This window comes from Physella acuta, unplaced genomic scaffold (assembly GCF_028476545.2).
Source record: "Physella acuta isolate Inbredline_101_S28 unplaced genomic scaffold, ASM2847654v3 ptg001709l, whole genome shotgun sequence".
Taxonomy (NCBI): Eukaryota; Metazoa; Mollusca; class Gastropoda; family Physidae; genus Physella; species Physella acuta.
The window spans coordinates 1-20,891 of NW_026733221.1; the positions used below are offsets into that span (position 1 = coordinate 1).

The 20,891-nt window shown below is 37.3% G+C and overlaps 1 protein-coding gene across 1 annotated transcript in view; it reads right to left on the reverse strand.

The window, feature by feature from the left end:
* Window positions 1–3,610: 3,610 nt before the first annotated feature.
* LOC131930051 (lysosomal alpha-mannosidase) overlaps window positions 3,611–20,891 on the reverse strand; it is a gene marked incomplete at its 3' end in the record, with an annotated part of 60,383 nt that continues 43,102 nt past the window's right edge. The window contains 9 exon segments of the mRNA XM_059286418.1: window positions 3,611–3,675; window positions 7,887–8,016; window positions 8,313–8,429; window positions 10,198–10,320; window positions 11,190–11,259; window positions 15,167–15,206; window positions 17,007–17,070; window positions 18,358–18,564; window positions 20,637–20,753. Coding sequence (XP_059142401.1) covers window positions 3,611–3,675; window positions 7,887–8,016; window positions 8,313–8,429; window positions 10,198–10,320; window positions 11,190–11,259; window positions 15,167–15,206; window positions 17,007–17,070; window positions 18,358–18,564; window positions 20,637–20,753 — 933 coding nt within the window.

Here is a 20,891-nt window from a genome sequence, read left to right on the forward strand (position 1 = left end):
TTCTTTAGCATCCGATACAAATCGCTAAACCTTCGACAAATAATATAACCAATGCTATATGCCCAACCACCCCCTAACCCACGACACAATATAACCATGCACTCAACCACCCCCTAACCGTTATATCAGAAAAAAATGTCACTTCCAACCCCCCCCCCCCTCCCCACCTTCCACCGTCTGTCGCACACCATCATAGCAACACCCTTCTACCCTATGTCACTAAATATAACTGATGTCATGTCCTCATTCCACTCCCCCCCCCCCCCCCCCCCCCCCCCTACGTGACAATATAAAAGATATCACATCCACATTATAAAAGATATCATATCCACAATACAACAGATATCATATCAACAATACAACAAATATCATATCCACAATACAACAGATATCATATCCATAATACAACGGATATCATATCCACAATACAACATATACCATATGCATAATACAACGGATATCATATTCACAATACAACATATATCATATCCATAATACAACGGATATCATATCCACAATACAACAGATACCATATTCATAATACAACGGATATCATATCCACAATACAACAGCTATCACATCCACAGCTTTCGAAACTAGTGCTAGATAAAGAAAAAAACTACTCTCGTTTAGTGGAATAGTTTAGGTAGCAAATAATCAGCTGTTAGACACGAACAAGAGTAGAAAAAAAAATTCCGAAAGAGACGGAAAAAGAAAAAACAACATCCGAAACAGAGGAATAGAATAGGGGTGAGTCATCGCGGGTTTGAGGTATCGATTCGTTTGAAAGGAAGGAAATCGATACTGACGTCACACCATTTCTAGACCCAACTTTTTAAACGCGTTGGCTCACAATAATTTCAGACAGGAAGATCTAGTTTAGCTGGATAGAAGGCCGAAGGTAGTTATTAATATACATCGCTGACTATTTGTTTATTTTTCAGTAAACAAATACATGGTAAATAATTAAAAATTAACACACATTTTAAAAAAAAAACGGTTAAAATATTTTAAATTTGAGCGAACTGATATTGAGTAAAATGAATGCCAGACGTTATTTAAGGGGGTATTGTTATCTATCGTCTGGTTCACGTAAAGATAAACCAGTTGGCAAAAAGGTCAATGGATAGGCCTATAGCAAAGTGGAGTAGAGCTAGCGTTAAAGGGGAGGGGGGGGGCGTGATAAATGGGGCGAGATGAAAAAAAAACAATACAAAAACTCTTGTTTTTTGTAGCTCGACTTAAGCAGACAACACAGTTCGAGAGTATTCAGAGAGTGTATTCGTGTTAGTGAATGAAAAATAAACCCTTTCATCTATTGACCAGCCAAATGCTAAGCTCGTGTACTGCCGTACGCCACCATAAGTCTATTTCCACATTTATTGTTGGCCTCATGCAGACGAATATTGAATGTAATGCACCATGTTTAAATCGATTAGAAATATATGTGTACGGGTGCAGTAATACTGGCGTTAGTTATACTTAATCTAGAATGTACATTAAATTTCTCAGACTGCATATTATTGAATCGGGTTCTCAATAGCACCACGGTCATCATATGCTCATTATTTCGAGAACATAAACTCTATACCCTAGAGACACGCAAGAAAATACTGCGAAACAGAGCATAGAATCAAGACATAAAAAAACGTAATATAGGACCTTGAATATTCTCATGTTTGTCAGGTAAAGCCAGATGCAACTGATCTTAGGAAAGAGATCAGTTGTATGACTGTCTTGGAAAACTGATCATCACAACTTGATCTCAGGATATAGATCACTTTTATGGCTGTCATGGAAAACTGATCATAGTTAAGGTCCTCTTTGGACCTAGAGATCCATTTGGGCAGTTTCTTGAGCTCGGCATTTAAAGGAATAGTGTAGTCAGCATTATGCCCAGTCGCCTTTTCTCAGACCTGGGGAAGGGTGTGTGGAGGGGGAGAGGGGAAGGGTGTGAGAGAGAAGGAAGGAGGAAGGGTGTGAGCGAGAGGGAGGGGGAAGGGTGTGTAAGAGAGAGGGCGCGGGAAGGGTGTGAGCGAGAGGGAGGGGGAAGGGTGTGTGAGAGAGGGAAGGGGGAAAGGTGTGTGAGGGAGAGGGTGGGGGGAAGGGTGTGAGAGAGAGGGAAGGAGGAAGGGTGTGTAAGAGAGGGAGGGGGGAAGGGTGTGTAAGAGAGAGGGCGCGGGAAGGGTGTGAGCGAGAGGGAGGGGGAAGGGTGTGTGAGAGAGAGGGCGCGGGAAGGGTGTGAGCGAGAGGGCGCGGGAAGGGTGTGAGCGAGAGGGAGGGGGAAGGGTGTGTGAGAGAGGGAAGGGGGAAAGGTGTGTGAGGGAGAGGGTGGGGGGAAGGGTGTGAGAGAGAGGGAGGGGGGAAGGGTTTGTAAGAGAGAGGGTGCGGGAAGGGTGTGAGCGAGAGGGAGGGGGGAAGGGTGTGAGAGAGAGGGAGGGGGGAAGGTGTGTAAGAGAGAGGGTGCGGGAAGGGTGTGAGCGAGAGGGAGGGGGGAGGGTGTTAGCGAGAGGGAGGGGGGAGGGTGTGTGAGAGAGATGGTGCGGTATAGAAATGATTGGTGAGAATAAAAGGTAAATTATTTTCCGAGAAAAAAGTTTGTGAAGTTTAATCAAGAAGAGCAGTTTGTATTTCACAGTTTTCAGATGTCCTTTAAACTAGCGTGTGTAAGAAATAGGAATATCGTTGAAATCTAACCAATATACAGTATCAAAATATAAAGCGAGGAGGGTGTGTGTGGACGGAAGTGATAACACAGGAATAAGAAGGTGGAACTATAAAAGAAAATGATAGAAAAAAAAACGGAATTCATTTGTGGATGGCTATAAAAAAGAAAGATGGTAGATGTATGGAGTGCTGAACCGGAAGTGGATTACGGTGGATGGGGTCAGGGGGGTCACAGTCCGCGCGAAGATGGAGCGATAAAAGGCCATAATTCCGTTAGCCTGAAGTCCGCCGGGCTTCCAGTGGCTAACTGGCACTTGATTGAGTCAAAGACGGTGATGTATTGCAGAGTTATCCCCTCAGTGAGTGGCTGAATAGCCGCCCCTTTTAGATCTGGATTTGTTATGACGAGTGGGCTAGTTGTGAAAGTAGAAGTATACAATAGGAAACCATTTGTCTTTTTTTAGCTTTTAGGAAAAACCGGGATAAGAGACTGCCGGGAAATACAAATCGGAATATTAAATAACTCGCAATAAAATAATAAAATTTAATTTTTAAAGTTAAAATTTCATCTCAAAATCACCGGTGAGAAATTATCTTTTACCATATTCCAAGTATTATTGGAAAGAAATATAATATCCAATTTTACACCAAAAAATTATTTTAAACAGCCAAGTTCATCAATCTTAAATTAAATTGGAACAATATAAAACATCAAAGAATAAACACAATCACCCAGATCGGATTAAAAATAGTAATTAAATCTCAAATGACTAAAAATACAATAAATTAAAAAATAATAAATAAATCACTCAAGTTGCAAGTTGTATAGCTTGCACTTTTAATGATTTCTGTAAAAAAAATATAGGATCTAAAATCTATACCTTTTTATATTGATAGTTAATTAATCTTTGTTTCTAGCCAAGGGAGACAATTTTGTACTTACTTCGTTTTCTAGAGTTATCTTGTCCTCGTTGTCCAACAGCTCATCAAAATGCGGCTGAGATTCATCTGTAATTAAATAAACCGGGAGTGAGTGATCTCCCCTAAGCTTTCTCGAATATTCTTATATAACTTGGAATGTAGACATGATTTTTAATTACTTAAACTTTTAAAAATAGAATAGAATCTCATAGAAAAAAAAACATTGCGCACCAAACAAACGCCGAAACAAAATGTGCATAATAGGGCGCAATATTATTAGTACTTTAAAAATTTACATTAGTTTTTTGAGAAATCGGAAGTAGCGTAAATTACTACTTCCGGTCAACGGAAATTACTCAAAATTTAACAGAAGGTAGAGAATTAGATCTTTTACTTACATGTGAAATTTCATTTATCTATCTGAAATAATACTCAAGTTATAGGCTTTTGAAAAATTCAAAGTAGAAAAAGTACCACTTCCGGTTGTCGGAAATCGCTCAAAAGTTGATACGGATCTACGATTTTGATATAATACTTATATATGAAATTTCATCAACCTAGCTGTAACGGTACTCAAGTTATCGTGTTTACACACAGACACACAGACACACACACACACACACACACACAGACATACGGACAAGATTGCAAAATTATGTTTTTCCGTATCAGTGAGGTGTAAAACGTCGAGATTTGTAAAAATCTCGATTTTTTTTTTGCACGATTACAATACTTTCTCTATACTACGTATATACGAGAAAGTAAAAAAAAAGAAATTTCTTTTAAAATTCGATGTTTGCTTCCAATTTTCCTAGCAGTCAAACAAATAAAAATATACGAGCCGACCCGCGGCGTATCATACGGCGCTATTTAGTTGTTTTATTTTCTACTTTTCAGTAATTCATAATGTGTGAATTCGACAGTACAAACGCTGCCACTGAAAATATTTGCTTTAAAACACTATCAGTAGCTCGTTAAGGACGATAACACCCCCCCCCCTTCCTTCCCTAACCCCTCCCCCCCCCGTGTAGGCAGCGTCCTCTTAGTTACCTCCCCTAAGTTTAAAATCGTTTCAAGCTAAATTATCTGCCCCTAATATCCGTCACTAAACCCGGCTCTACGATTGTAAACATTTAGCGTGAAGCACAGTTCACCAGACCATGTGAGGGTGGGGGTGGTAGGGAGCGCACTTACAGCTTGGTGTTTTCTAACGTCTTCAAGAAGAGAATTATATTTATATTTGAGAAAAATGTTCTATGATATTTCCTATCAAGACCGTCCTTCACGACACGACTGGATTTAAAATAAACTATTTATTTAAGCTGTTCCAGCATTCGTCTTGACACCCGTGACTCGTGGTGTTTGCAAATGGTGGCATTCAAATTCTGCAACATGCCAGAACAATTTTTTACGTTGTGGCCAAAGCTAAAATTTTGTCCCAATTAAGATTAAGGAATGGTTATTCAACAGGTGTTTTTTTTTCAGGGTCATCATAGTGTTTGATTCTAAAACGCTACTGATTAAAGTCGTCTCCTGTTTTTATCTTTTTATCTGATTATAAGCCCCCCCCCCCCCGGCATTGCAGTTTAATTCATGCTAATCTCCCATTTTAAAATACTAGGCAATACATTTGAATCACATTAAAATATGGGTTGGTAATACCAGTCAATACCATTTAACCATGTTAATCTCTCAATTTAAAATAGGTACTAGTTGATACAGGTTAATCATGTTAATCTCTCATTTTAAAATACTAGGTGATACAGGTTACTTATCTTCATGTCTCAATTTGATATACTAGTCACTACAGGTTAACCATTTATCTCATTTTGAAATACTAGGTGATACAGGTTAATTATGTTCATGTCGCAATTTGATATACTAGTCACTACAGGTTAACCATTTATCTCATTTTGAAATACTAGTTGATGCAGGTCAATAATGTTAATCTCTCAATTTAAAATACTAGTCAATACAGGTTAATCATTAATCTCATTTTAAAATACTAGTCATCACAGATTAACCATGATAAACATATGCTGTCTAAACATTGTTTCAATACGCCTCAAATGAAAACCATACAGTCTTAGTCCCTATAGCTCTGCTGCTTGCACTGAATTTGAATCTACCCAAAACATTTTAAGACAAAATAACGATTGAACAATGTGGAAATAAAGAGAAGCAAGTAATTCAGGAAACCAATACAATTTTTCAACACGGTGAAGCAGACGAGCGATACATGTGTAAAAGATGCATCTTATGAGATTGTTCTTTCATTGACATATACATGTCGACTACGGAGGTCGTATATTATCAAGTGGTAAATGTTGGGATTATTTAAATACATTGGGATTATTATTAAATAGGATTTTATTTTAAAAATTAAAAAGAAAGAAAAACGTATTATGAAACATAAATTATTTTGGTGCGTATTAAAAGACAAATTGATTTTCCAGTAACTCCATCGTCAGCCGAATAGTGAAAAAAATTGCACATTTACAAGTCTTCTAATTAAGTATCATTTCTACGACTGGTTTTTATAAATATAAACTTGTGTCTTGTAACAAATCTATGTTTTAAAACATTATAAAAGATAGACATAATCTTATTAAGTTATGTTTTTAAAATTTAAGAAATAATTATTTGCTACTAGATCTAATAATAATTTGTTACTTTTAAACTTCTTTAAATTGCATAAAATCAATGATAAGTTACTTCCCTTGTTTTCATATATCTTAGAATGGGAAGTAACTAGTAGTATTAAACACGAATTCTCACTATATTTAAGTAATAAAATGTGTCTGTGTATTAGGTCATTGCCATGTACAAGCTGTATAAGGAAGGTGCGCTTTTGCCGAATTGAAATCATTGAATTGAACGAATTTTTGGGAAAACTTCACAAGGAAATACAGCACAGTGGTAATTTTCTGACAGTTTCGTTTTGAAACGTCGGAGTATGGATAAGAGTTAAGGTCAGGACTAGAGTTCAGGCTTCTTCGGTCACCAGTATACTGGGGACTAACATTATGGCTCATGTCAGGGCCATGACTAATGCTAAAAGTAAAGTTCCCTTTCCAAACATGACGGTCTATAGGGCAAGTTAAGTAGAGTTCACCTGTTTCTGTGATAGAGGGGTCAGCACTACGCCCAGTCACCTTTATTTTCCCTAGCGTGAATTAGATATCCATCAGAGCTGGGTGAACTCAAGGACGGTCTACTGACTTGAACTCGGAATCGAACTCGAGACTTACGGGCTAGCTGTCTAGCTCTCTAACGCTAGGCCACTCCGTGAGTAATGCTAGGTAAACGAATTAAAGCTTGGACGAGTTAGGGTTATGGCTGGTGATAAGCCCATAATTTGGGCTGGGGAGGGAATGACAGGAAACTTGTTCACAGATTAACGTCAGTAGATCTGTAGGTTGACTGTGCTAAATTTTTAAAAATTGGTCCAATATTAAAAAAAAATACACCGATTTATTTACTATTTTAATTTATTTGATGAATTAAGTTTCTCAGCAGTAAATTATTACTGTAGACCTTAACAACAAATGCTAGCCTGTTACTTATAAACATTAAGGAGGAGATCTACAGGCCATTACCGGGGCTCAATAAACTGCAACATTAATATATCAATACTGGCAACACTAAGGTACATACTGCAAGGGACTCTCAAACTTAAGCCAATGAACTATGTAAGTGATATTTTAATAAATACGAGCCGACCCGCGGCGTATCATACACCGCTATTTAGTTGTTTTATTTTCTACTTTTCAGTAATTCATAATTTGTGAATTCGACAGTACCAGTGCTGCCACTTAATATATTTGCTTTCAGTAGCTCGTTAAGGACGATACCCCCCCCCCCCTTTTGCCCCCCCCACCCTCCCCGTGAAAGCAAACTCCTCTTAGTTACCTCCCCTAAGTTTAAAATAGTTTCAAACTAAATTATCTGTCCCTAATAGCCGTCACTAAACCCGGCTCTACGATTGTAAACATTAAGCGTGAACCACAGCTCACCAGACAATGTAGGGGTGGGGGTGGTAGGGAGCGCGCTTACAGCTCGGTGTTTTCTAAGGTCTCCAAGAAGAGAATTATATATATATAGATAATGTTTCGGTAGTTAGCTTGAACAAAACTATCCATATTTTTCCATTTCTAAATTATTTTTTTAAAAATTCGAGTTTTGGTGTTGACGTGAATTAAAAAGGTTACCAGTATCAAAACAAGTTGAGAACCCCTGACGTGCATGCATGCGACAAGACATGAAGTAGGTAATTGCCAGGTAGATCGCTCATTTACCTGCGTCCTGCTGGATAGAAAACCTCGTCACAGACATGGGAGGCAGCGAGCCAATCAATACGGCATCGGTCTGAGTGGTTGTCGGTTTCCGTTCTGGGATACTGAGGATGTGGGCAGGGACTGGTAGTGTCTGGGGAATAGCAAAATTGTGTTGGGAGGCACATCCACTAGATTAAACATGTAAATACACACATTATATATATATATATATATATATATATATATATATATATATATATATATATATATATATATATATATATATATATCAGTATTTAAATGCTATAGTGTGTATTTAATACTAAATATGACCTTCGTATTGATTATAATTAAATAATTTAAATAGGTTATACATTAGTTTAAAAGTGAAATTAATCTAATTGGTATTTAGCAGTAGAAAGAAAGCTAATTAATCATTGAACTCACCTGGTAAGGTACCTTGTACCCATCAGCGTCTGTGATTGACAGCTGTTTTGACCTGACTGGGAACCTGATGGGTGCCAGGACTGTCCAGGACAGCGGGTTGTAGACCGTTAACAGGAACTGTGGGGTCAAGGTTAAGGTCAGATATACCATAACCTAACAGACACGCTAATTCGTTTGTCACAATGAGGTCAACCGTCAGTCAGTGAGGATATATCAAGGACAATGTCAAGGTCGATGCAATTATCACATGATGATGCTATTAGCGTTATTATATCAATGCGACTGGGTAGGCTAATGTGTACAATTTATAATATTGTCAGTGGGAGGGGAGATTTAACAAACTAATTGCTAACTCCTATAAGAGGGACGAATTGAAACAGTATTCTGTAGTGAGAAGTTAGAGAATATTTTTAATTTAAGGAAAAAAAATAGGAAGCGATCTAGATATATTGGCGTTCATTGCTTCTTTCAGCGTGAATGAACAGTCCTTGGTGCATGTTTTAAATATTTTTCTCATTGCCTTGTTTATTAGAAACCACCTTTAACTTTTTTTCCCCCCCAAACTGTAAGTGTTAGATTGAATGTTGAGGAAGAGCCTAATATAGGAGCATTGGTGAGCGGTATATATCATTCAGCACACACATAAATGGGTCATAATAAACCAAAAGGCGACATTACAATCTGAGATGTCGGATAATTGAAATACGGGTTTAAAATCAATCTCCAAAAACCAGCCCAGTTTAATATAAAAACTGGCCTTACTTCATTAAGAACCTATGTAAAGCTTAAACAAAAGAAATGCAACGTCAATGAAAGTGCTTGATCAATACTTTCTGATCTTTTTTCCTTTTATCACTACACAGGCCTACGTTGAATGTATTGCTTCTTGATTGATAATATGATTAATTATATTGAAGCTTTGAATTGGGAGAAATGGAAAAAAATGGAACTTTGAATTTATGGTGGTTAGTTTGTGCAATGTTTTTTTTTTTGGTGTGTGTAGATTTTAGACGTTTTCTCTCTCGCTGTATTAGAAGTAATTCAGTACGTTCTGGAATATACCACCAGTTGTGAGGGTACAGGTGTTTTAAAGAGGGCGTCACGAATGAATCCAATAACACACAGTTCAAGTTCCAAATACAAAGTTCTTTATTAAAATTATAAATCAATGTCCTATCTAACTAGCCTGTTAAATAATATCTATTACCACTACTATTACTAACTCTACTAACACGCCCTTCCATGACCAATCCTACCACTATCTACATTCTAACTGTTCTCTACATAACTACGTCTGCTCCATTCTACATCCTAACACCTTCTGCTTCGCTAGCTAATCATGATCTACCTAACTATCTACATTCCTCGGCCGTCTCTGACCGCTACCTAACAACTCCTGGCCTATCGCTCTACCGCCCCACGCCTCAGTGGTCAGCTGACCATCCCACGTGACCGGTCAGTCCTGTGCGCCCATTGGCCTCTCTAACCAACCAACTAGGCCTATAGTCTGTTTCTGCTAACCTATATCTGCTAAACATGTCTGACGTAATCTTGCGTCATCACACACACCAACACATCACATTATGGGAGCAAGATATGACCGATGAGAAATGGTGTAGTAATACATATATTGTTAATTAGCGAGTGAATTCAAAAGTAGGTGGAAGGTGGAGGGGGATGGGAGTGTTTTAAAAACCTTTTGAAAATATAAATTCAAGTTGTAGTATAGCATACAGGATTGTTGTTACAAAAGTAAATGGTAATATATCAAAACACAGAGGAAATAAAGTGAACATTGTAACAAGTCTTTCGTTTCTGTATGAAAGAAGACGAAAAGGTAAAAAGAAACACAAAAACCATAAGAAGAAACAAAACAAAAGTGTACCTGATCCTTTGTTTCTGATACAGGGCAGGAACTGATGTTGAGACCGTAGCAAAATACAGTGGAAAGGTTGTTGTCTTCTTCAGTTCTATCCCATAATTTCTGGTAGGCCTCTGACATCACTGACTGTATATATATATATATATATATATATATATATATATATATATATATATATATATATATATATATATATATATATGTTTATGTATATATATATATATAAGTATATATATATATATATATATATATATATACGTATATATGTATACATATATATATATATATATATATATATATATATATATATATATATATATATATATATATATATATATATATATATATATATATATATATATATGTTTATGTATATATATATATATATAAGTATATATATATATATGAATATATGTATATATATGTATATATATATATATATATATAGATATATATATATATATTATTTGTATGTGTGGTGTGTGTGTTTAAGATGAACACGCTACAAATATTGTGCTATCCGCTTACACCTGTCTAAATGACAGCCCATTAAAATTGTACAGTTGATTAGCCACCGGCTGGTCACGCCAATTCCTTAAGCTTACAAAAAGCGGACATTCCCTCCCCACCCTTATCCCCCCGCCCCTCTCTACATCTAATGTGCGTGTCATGGAGTGCGTTCTTACTGCACATGCCCGCGCGTGAGCTTGACTGCACTCACGGGTCTAATGAGATTACAGAGATGCAGTGAAACGCCACCATGTCAGGGGCCTGTCCTAGAAAAATAGACCCTGGTTTTGCTGGGGCTATAAATTACACCATCACTATTTCCTTTCTAAAGTTTAAAATACTTTTTAATGACTTCAAACCTCATAATTCATATCGCTTTTTGTTTCTCATCAAATATGTGAATAGTTTATTTAGTGATCAGGATTCTTGTCTTATTTACAACTTCAGTTTTATTTAATAAAATAGAATGTTCATATTTTACGTACCTGACATGCGTTTGTTGCGTTGCTAAGCAACAGGTTGTAATCATTCAGCACGTGTTTCTTTTGAGTACCTCTAGAGAACAAAAAAAAAACTGATCGAAACTAAAAGTTCAGTTCAAGTCATCAAAAGGTTCATTAACCGTGTATAGATACAGAAATATACATTAATTCTACACTTATATTCACACATACATACATACATAAATACATATGAGAGAGAGATTGAAAGAGATAGGTATATAGTTTTATGGGTATATATATATATATATATATATATATATATATATATATATATATATATATATATATATATATATATATATATATATATATATATATATATATATATATATGTGTGTGTGTTTGTGTGTGTGTGTGTTTAAATTGTAAGTGCTAGAAGGAATTCATTGTAAAATATAAGACAATTGCCTAAAATAGCATCAGAAAAGTTGCCTTATTTTAAAATGTCAAAGAACCTTGCGGCTGTTTATAGACAGGAATTGTCAGAAGAACGTAGGGCTGTGCCACTTGAGTAATCGGACTTGAGTAAATCAGCCTCATTGCTAATCAGTCAAAAGGTTATTCAGCTCGCGTGCTAATTGAGCTTGAACTCCGCGGCTTAAAGTTTTAAACACGTTCGGTTCCTTTCTCAAATGATAAGTTCGGCTTCCCCTGGCTGTAAATTAATTAACATAAAAAGCTGAAATCTTGTCAGGCTCCCGTCGGAAAAAGTAATCAATCATTGGCCCCTGCCTGTCACGTGGTTTGAGAAGTTCAGCCTGTGATTGGTTGAAACGTTGATTAGGACGATCCCATAATCCCCAGCGCGCCAAACGTTATGGTAAATGAAAGGCACAAGGATTAGACACGAATAACCAAGATGGCCGCATCTTCAGACAGATCGACAATGAGAATGAAAGAAACATTTGCAGCTTGCGCCTTGGATGGTTCTAATAATCAAAATGTATGTTGTACCTCAGCTTTATAGTTTCAGGTTATAACTGTAACCATATAGTTTGAATCTTTCGGTTATTGATAAAAAAAAATTAAAATTCCTAAATCAAACCGATTTTACAGAAAAAAATATTTTAAAGAAGAATAAAAGAAATTTAATACATAGATAAACAACTTTATTTCATTGAAAATACGGTTTAAACTCTAGAGGTTAAGATAAAACATGCAGATTGTGAGTTACCGCCCTTGGATGCACCAATTTCCACCACTTGTCTTAGAATGTGATTGTTTGATAATTGAGAAGCTTATTTAAAATAAGGTTCCCAGAAAGAACCGCAACGGAAAAAAGCGCAACGGAAAAAAGCGCAAATCAAAAAGCGCAACGGAAATAAGCGCACACGGAAAAAAGCGCAAAGAGAAAAAAGCGCACACAGAAAAAAGCGCAAAGAGAAAAAAGCGCACACAGAAAAAAGCGCAAACAGAAAAAAGCGCAAACGGAAAAAAGCGCAAAGAGAAAAAAGCGCACACGGAAAAAAGCGCAAAGAGAAAAAAGCGCAAACAGAAAAAAGCGCAAAGAGAAAAAAGCGCACACAGAAAAAAGCGCAAACAGAAAAAAGCGCAAACGGAAAAAAGCGCAAAGAGAAAAAAGCGCACACGGAAAAAAGCGCAAAGAGAAAAAAGCGCACACAGAAAAAAGCGCAAAGAGAAAAAAGCGCACACAGAAAAAAGCGCAAACAGAAAAAAGCGCAAACGGAAAAAAGCGCAAAGAGAAAAAAGCGCACACGGAAAAAAGCGCAAAGAGAAAAAAGCGCAAACAGAAAAAAGCGCAAAGAGAAAAAAGCGCACACAGAAAAAAGCGCAAACGGAAAAAAGCGCAAACGGAAAAAAGCGCAAAGAGAAAAAAGCGCACACAGAAAAAAGCGCAAACAGAAAAAAGCGCAAACGGAAAAAAGCGCAAAGAGAAAAAAGCGCACACGGAAAAAAGCGCAAAGAGAAAAAAGCGCAAACAGAAAAAAGCGCAAAGAGAAAAAAGCGCACACAGAAAAAAGCGCAAACAGAAAAAAGCGCACACGGAAAAAAGCGCAAACGGAAAAAAGCGCACACAGAAAAAAAGCGCAAACGGAAAAAAGCGCAAACAGAAACAGAAAAATGCGCAACCATGTGGGGTTAGGAAAGTTAAGGGGTCCATTCTCTAATAGGCAATCTATGTCTCTTTCGTACTTTCGTGTTGGTTTATTGTCGAACCTGTCCTCACCTCACATCACAACAGTTGGGTGACGCTTACCGTGTAATGTTAAAATAAATAGCATGTAATTGAGTTAATTCGAAGTGAGTGTTCACACTAGCCCAACGCACTAATTAAGGTTGTCGCAAAATATAACATATATGTAACATAATATGTCAATGAATTTTCATTTAAAAAAATATGTCTAGTGCAGTTTACGAAACTAACGAACTTCGTCGATACTTTTTAGGTGGGTAGGTGGGTAGGCGGGTAGGTGGGTAAGTGGGTAGGTGGGTAAGTGGGTAAGTAAGTAAGTGGGTAGGTGGGTAAGTGGGTAGGTGGGTAAATGGGTAGGTGGGAAGGTGCGTAGGTAGGTGCGTCATGATAATATTAAATACATAATTGAGAGATACTTCATGTAATGTCGATATCAATGATATTTTGATGTTTATTTATACGAGAATAGTAGTTGAATAATTATTGACCAAGAAAATAATAGGCATTGTGTAAAGTGATTATCGCCTGTATCGAGGTGATGGGAATGCAGATGGTAGTGGTACGCTTTAAATGGTAGTAGATCACGTGATCAAACACGACACTCTCACAGCAGCCCTAACAGTCATGTATAAATGTGTCATCTAGTTCATATGGTTTTTGTGCTAAATTTCTCTTTTGCACATTTTTCTTTGTGTTTTTTCTGGTTGCGCATTTTTCTGTTTCTGTTTGCGCTTTTTTCCGTTTGCGCTTTTTTCTGTGTGCGCTTTTTTCTGTTTGCGCTTTTTTCCGTTTGCGCTTTTTTCTGTTTGCGCTTTTTTCTGTGTGCGCTTTTTTCTGTTTGCGCTTTTTTCCGTTTGCGCTTTTTTCTGTTTGCGCTTTTTTCCGTTTGCGCTTTTTTCCGTTTGCGCTTTTTTCCGTGTGCGCTTTTTTCTGTTTGCGCTTTTTTCCGTTTGCGCTTTTTTCTCTTTGCGCTTTTTTCCGTTTGCGCTTTTTTCTGTTTGCGCTTTTTTCTGTGTGCGCTTTTTTCTCTTTGCGCTTTTTTCTGTTTGCGCTTTTTTCTCTTTGCGCTTTTTTCCGTGTGCGCTTTTTTCTCTTTGCGCTTTTTTCCGTTTGCGCTTTTTTCTGTTTGCGCTTTTTTCTGTGTGCGCTTTTTTCTCTTTGCGCTTTTTTCCGTTTGCGCTTTTTTCTCTTTGCGCTTTTTTCCGTGTGCGCTTTTTTCTCTTTGCGCTTTTTTCCGTGTGCGCTTATTTCCGTTGCGCTTTTTGATTTGCGCTTTTTTCCGTTGCGCTTTTTTCCGTTGCGGTTCTTTCCGGCCACCTTAAAATAAGACGCTATTCAGACTTTGTTATCAGTTTTTATAAACTTAACTAAACAATACTTCTATTATGTATTGTTTTATTTTAGAATGTTGAGGTCACTTCGTAGTGGATGACCAAAGATAAAGGGGCTCTTGATAAAATGGGTGATTCGACCGATTCATCTTGTATGTACAATATTGGTTATTTTGTCAGTCAGTTAAGGTTTTCTCGGTTTAGATATTTGAGAAATGTTGACTTATTTGCCGTTAGCGCAATGCCCTTACATAATAAGATTCGTAGTACAGGAAATACTCAGTGAACTTAAATATGTGTTTTTGTGTGCGTGTGTGCATGTGTGTGCTCGTGTACATGCGTGTGTGGGTGCGTGTATATGTACATGTATTTGTGCGTGCATATGTACGTGGGTGCGTGTTCATGCATGTGTGCGTGTATATGTGCGCGTGTGCGTGTACATGTGTGCGTATGTGTGTGCGTGTAAGACTTACGTGATAGCATCATGATGCTGAGCAACAGCCATCTGGTCCCCTGCCGTGTCAAATAAAATAAAAATATAAGAAACATTGTCTCATTAAACTGAATACTCTAACCAACATCAATATAATGATAGTCATCACCTTTTTTGTATCAACCTCACTCATACAGTAAGCTTATACAACAACAACAGAATCAAAGAATACGGTCGTACTACATGACTGCAGCATGTACAATCAGATGCAGTCCAAGCTCTAGCTCCACTTAGGAAATAAACTGTATGGGGTGCGCACAAATCTAGGCATCACTGTCTTATTTATCAACGAAGTTGGACTTGTTGTTTGTGTTCCCCAATAGAAATAATATTAAACACGAAGAAAAAAGAAAACGGGAAAGACAAAAATGGATTCCGGTGAGAGGTCGGAGTGGTCGAGTCGGTAAAGCTCATGGTAGATAAACCGAAAAGTCTCGAGTTCTAACCCTAGGGCAGATGAGGCTCGTTGGCTGGGGACAGCCACTCTTCTAGGAGACACAACTCCAAAAATCAAACAACTACTGCCTTGTAGTTTGTTCTTGGTTGGACAAAGGCTATGGAAGCAAATTCAAAAAGAAAAGCAGGCTGAAATCGGAGTCAATGGCCTCAACAGCGCATAACCAGTTGACACGTAAATCTTAATTCTGTTGGAAAGGGGTCGGCGTGGTTGCTCATGGCTGCTAAACCAAATTCTCGAGTTCGATCCCTTCCAACACTAAAAATTAAGAACGAAGATGATGAAGAAGAAGATTCCGGTGAATTTCCGATAAACCGCTACAACAATCAGCTGCTGAGCTGTGCATGAATAGTTCACAGGTTGTTAGGGATAGGTAGAGGATGAATAGTTCACAGGTTGATGTTATGGATAGGTAGAGGAAGAATAGTTCACATGTTGATGTTAGGGATAGGTAGAGGAAGACACAGGGTATTGGTCGTTAAGAACTGTCAATTAACAAACAGGACAGAAAACACAGCAAGATACGGCCACGGGAACTGTCGTACATGAGGTAAAGAGAAAAATATCTTAAGAAATGTTTTACAAAAACTAACAGTGAGAGTTCATTTCCGATTTATTGTTATCGATATATCTCGTAGCAACCACTTTTTAGTCAGTCACACCTTACTGTGGCGTAAAATGCCATTCTTCTTCAAATAGTATGACCATTATAGCATTATTTAAAAAAGACTTGTAATTCTCTTCTACTGTTACAATAATTGTAATTTGTTTTAAAATTGACACTGGTAGTAATAAAAATCTTGAGATTAAGAATTTTGAGTCACCATTTAAAAGCTGGGAATTTCCAATTTCCTCGGTGGGTGTAAGGGATACAGTAACAGACCTTTCACGTGAAATGTTGACTTGTTGATTGTGTGGGTTGTTGTGTTTGGGTTGGTGGGGGTTGATTTGGTGATTGTTTGGGTTTTAGTGTGCGAGGGGGAGATGTAGAATAATAAACTATTTACGTAAAGTGTTGATTTGGTGATTGTGTGGGTTGGTGGGGTGGTTTGGTGGGGGTGGGTGGGGGTGTGTGGATGTTGGGGGTGTAGAGTAATAAACGACTTACGTAAAATGTTGACTTGTTGATTGTGTGGGTTTGATTATGTGGGGGGGGGGGGGAGGGTGGGAGGCGATTAATAAACAACTTACGCACAATCTTGAATTTGTGATTGTGTGAGTTTGAGTCTTTGTGGGAAGGTGGGGGGGGGGGAGAGTAATAAACTACATACGTGCAATATTGATTTGGTTATTGTGTGGGTTGGTGTTTGTGTGTGTGTGTGTGTGTGCGTGGTTAGGGGGGGGGGGGTAATTAACCACTTACGTAGTACGTTGACCTGGTTGAAAGAAGCATCTAGTCCAGCAAATATCGCTAGCTGTTTGCAGCTCTGTAGAAGACAATTTGACAACAACCATTGGACGTGGAGTAATCAAACAAAAAAGTGAGTTATGCTACAGTGTTTCTTTCAGGCATTTCTCCGGGCGGGGGAGGGGAGGGGAGGCTGGGTACTGACCGCTTGCCTCCGAAACACGGAAGTTTCAAATTCCCCCCCCCCCCCCGTGGAGAAAATGTTTGAAAGAAATCCTGACTAGACATCTGGTTTGACTGAACCAATATGTTGTCGAAATACAATTTTGTTCCTATGATCGACTTTTAAAAGTCTTACACGCGCCGATAAGTGAGACAAGTGTTGTGCAAATTGATCGTTTATATTTTAACAATTGCACAAAATACAATTTCGATAATAACTGCAGTTGTATATTTATGTACTTATCTGGAGAATTATGTTCTTACCTATAAAACTGTGTTGTTAACTCTAAAATTATGTTCTCACATGTAGCTCAATGTCCTCACTTATAGAACAATGTTCTCACCAAAAGATTAATGTTCTCACCTGTACATCAATGTTCTCACCTATAGAACACTGTTCTCACCTACAGATCAAAGCTCTCACCTACAGAACAATGTTCTTAATAATAGAACAATGTTCTCAGCTATACATCAATGTTCTCACCTACAGTTCAATGCTCTCACCTGTAGAACAATGCTCTCACCAAAAGATCAATGTTCTCACCTATAGAACAATGTTCTATCCTGCATAATTATGTTCTCACACACAGAAAAATGTTCTCACCTGTAGAACAATGTTCTTACCTATAGAACAATGTTCTATACTGCATAATTATGTTCTCACACATAGAACAATGTTCTTACCTATAGAACAATGTTCTTACATGTACAACAATGTTCTTACCTATAGAACAATGTTCTTACATGTACAACAATGTTCTTACCTATAGAACAATGTTCTTACATGTACAACAATGTTCTTACCTATAGAACAATGTTCTTACATGTACAACAATGTTCTCACCTATTGAACAATGTTCTCACCTATAGAACAATGTTCTCACCTGTACATCAATTTTCTCACCTGTAGAACAATGTTCTCACACATAGAACAATGTTCTCACCTGTAGAACAATGTTCTCACCTGTAGAACAATGTTCTCACACATAGAACAATGTTCTCACCTGTAGAACAATGTTCTCACCTGTAGAACAATGTTCTCACCTGTAGAACAATGTTCTCACCTGTAGAACAATGTTCTCACACATAGAACAATGTTCTCACACATAGAACAATGTTCTCACCTGTAGAACAATGTTCTCACCTGTAAAATCTGACCCGCCAACTTGATGTGTTTCTTGAGTCCACCCCGGGTCGTGTAGTAGCCCGTCCAGCTTGTCGAGTGGTCGGACTGGTACGGGTGGAAGTCGTCGGCCTTGGTGGCGAAGGTCAACTTCTCAAGGTTGACGTAGTGGGTGTAGCAGGAGGGGGTGGAGTAGACTACGTTGACCTTGAACCCACCAGAGTTACCCTGAGGGAATCACGTGATTAAAGTGTCAGACTGTGTTGGATTAGTCTCAGGGTCGTTGAGTTGGAAGTACTCAGACAAAAGAATTTAAAATAAGTTGATATGGGTATATGACTTAAGTTACGTAAAATGCAAGACTATAATTAACAGTTCCTTCATTAGCATTCATTAACCGCACTACATCACACGAAACCTAGTAACGCCACTTGATATCAGGTTTGACGTTATTTATAGAGTATCCCCACCAGTAACATGGTTTATATTTCATTTGTTAATCTTTTATTCCCATATGTAAAATTCATTTTATATTTCATTTGTTAATCTTTTATTCCCATATGTAAAATTCAGTTTATATTTCATTTGTTAATCTTTTATTCCCATATGTAAAATTCAGTTTATCTTTCATTTGTTAATCTTTTATTCCCATATGTAAAATTCAGTTTATATTTCATTTGTTGATCTTTTATTCCCACAATCAAGATGTTAGGTTGTATTTGATTTCTTGATCTTGTATTCTCATCTGTAAAATTCAAGTTATATTTCATCTATTGATTTTGTATTCCAACAATTAAGACGTCAGTTATATTTGATTTCTTGTTCTTGTATTCCCATCTGTAAAATTCAGTTTATATTTTATCTGTTGATCTTGCATTCCCGACATCACGATTCCCCCTAGCAGCTAATCGACAAGCGAATCGTTTCCTCTGTTTACGTCTGTCCGTTCTTGTATTGGTTTCATTAAGTGGCTCCCGGTGTTATTGTTTAATTAGCCAGAGACTGATTACTTCATTACGTTTACAGAACGTGGCTGCTGTTCGCGCTCCACACACGCGTCTCTGAAATGCCATTCTGCGGTTATACTAAAAACCGTACAACGTTGAGAACCAAAGTTTACCAGAACGCTACATAAAGTTTATTAAAAAAATAAAATCACTGCAAAGCTAAGTATACAAAATCGACAACGCAACGTATTTGATCTGCTCAAAGTGAAACCTTAAACTATCTAAATCAAATCAGCCCCTCTTACATAATTTACTAGTGTGAAAATATCCACTACAAATAAATAATTAGTGTTAGCATGAACTTAACTTGAACACAAATTTAGATATAGTTTACTAGAACAACAAACACAGCTCAAATAATCGAGATCAGATCATTACATTAAGCATGAAACAAACCAATAATTCCCTAAAATTCTACATGTCAATCGTACAATTTATTGTCATATTAAAACCATCAGCACCTTGTGCAACAGAAGCTTCTCGAAAAACTACTTATATATTTTAAAAATGTATGGTCGTGTTAAGAACAAACTAAAATGTCACAGTGATGTAGTCTGATGTATCAACTTAAAACCGTCAACACGGGCAGAATTAAAAACACAACGGAAAATTTACACAGATGAATTAGAATCTAAAAGTGTTATATTAAAACCCTAAATAAATGAAGGACCAATGCACACCAGAACACCATGCATATCTCTTAACGTATTTTTACAAGCTGTTATTTAACTTACTTCCTCTGTCTGTCTAGATCGAAACGCCCGTGCGAAATTGCAGGCACTTCTAACTGACAGATACGGTTCGTAATTGGTACGTGGGTCAAGACATGAAGGCAATGCATTGTGACATTCAATTTGACTTAACTGGTCGCCTAATTATTTCTTTATAAATTAATTAAAATTTTCCATACTAAGACCATAACTATAAGCCAAAATAGAAAAAGTACAACAATCTGGAGAAATATGGTAATTTAAAACATCAAAACACAGGCAGAACCAAAGTTCACAGAAACGTGACACACAAACCCAAATAAAACATTTCATACTAAATACCAAACCAGCTGTAAAACCAAAACTTATTAAAGCACAACACGATACTAAATACCAAACCGACCGGTTAACCAAACTGCACCAACACGCAATACAAAAATAAATAAATAAATAAATAAAAAAAAAACAAAAAAAAATAAAAAATAAAATGTTGCCATTCTGAATACAGAACCAGGCACAGAACCCACGTTCACCAACGGTCAAAGCATAAATAAACCACTAATCGTGTCAGGTACCAACTCACCAGTTTATTGACCTCCTCTATGAGCGGGTCCATGTATTTGAACCAACGACCTGCCTCCTTGTAACCGAAGTCTGACCCCATCGGCAGCAGAAGATGATTGCTTTTGTAGCACTCGGCCTGGTGGGAAAAAACGTCAGATCTATAACGTCACGATGGCACAGCAGTTTGTTTTATTTCAGGGGCAATCTAACAACATTTTTAGGTCCAACACACATTTTTATGACTTAGGTTAATCTTTTACATTTTATCATGTAT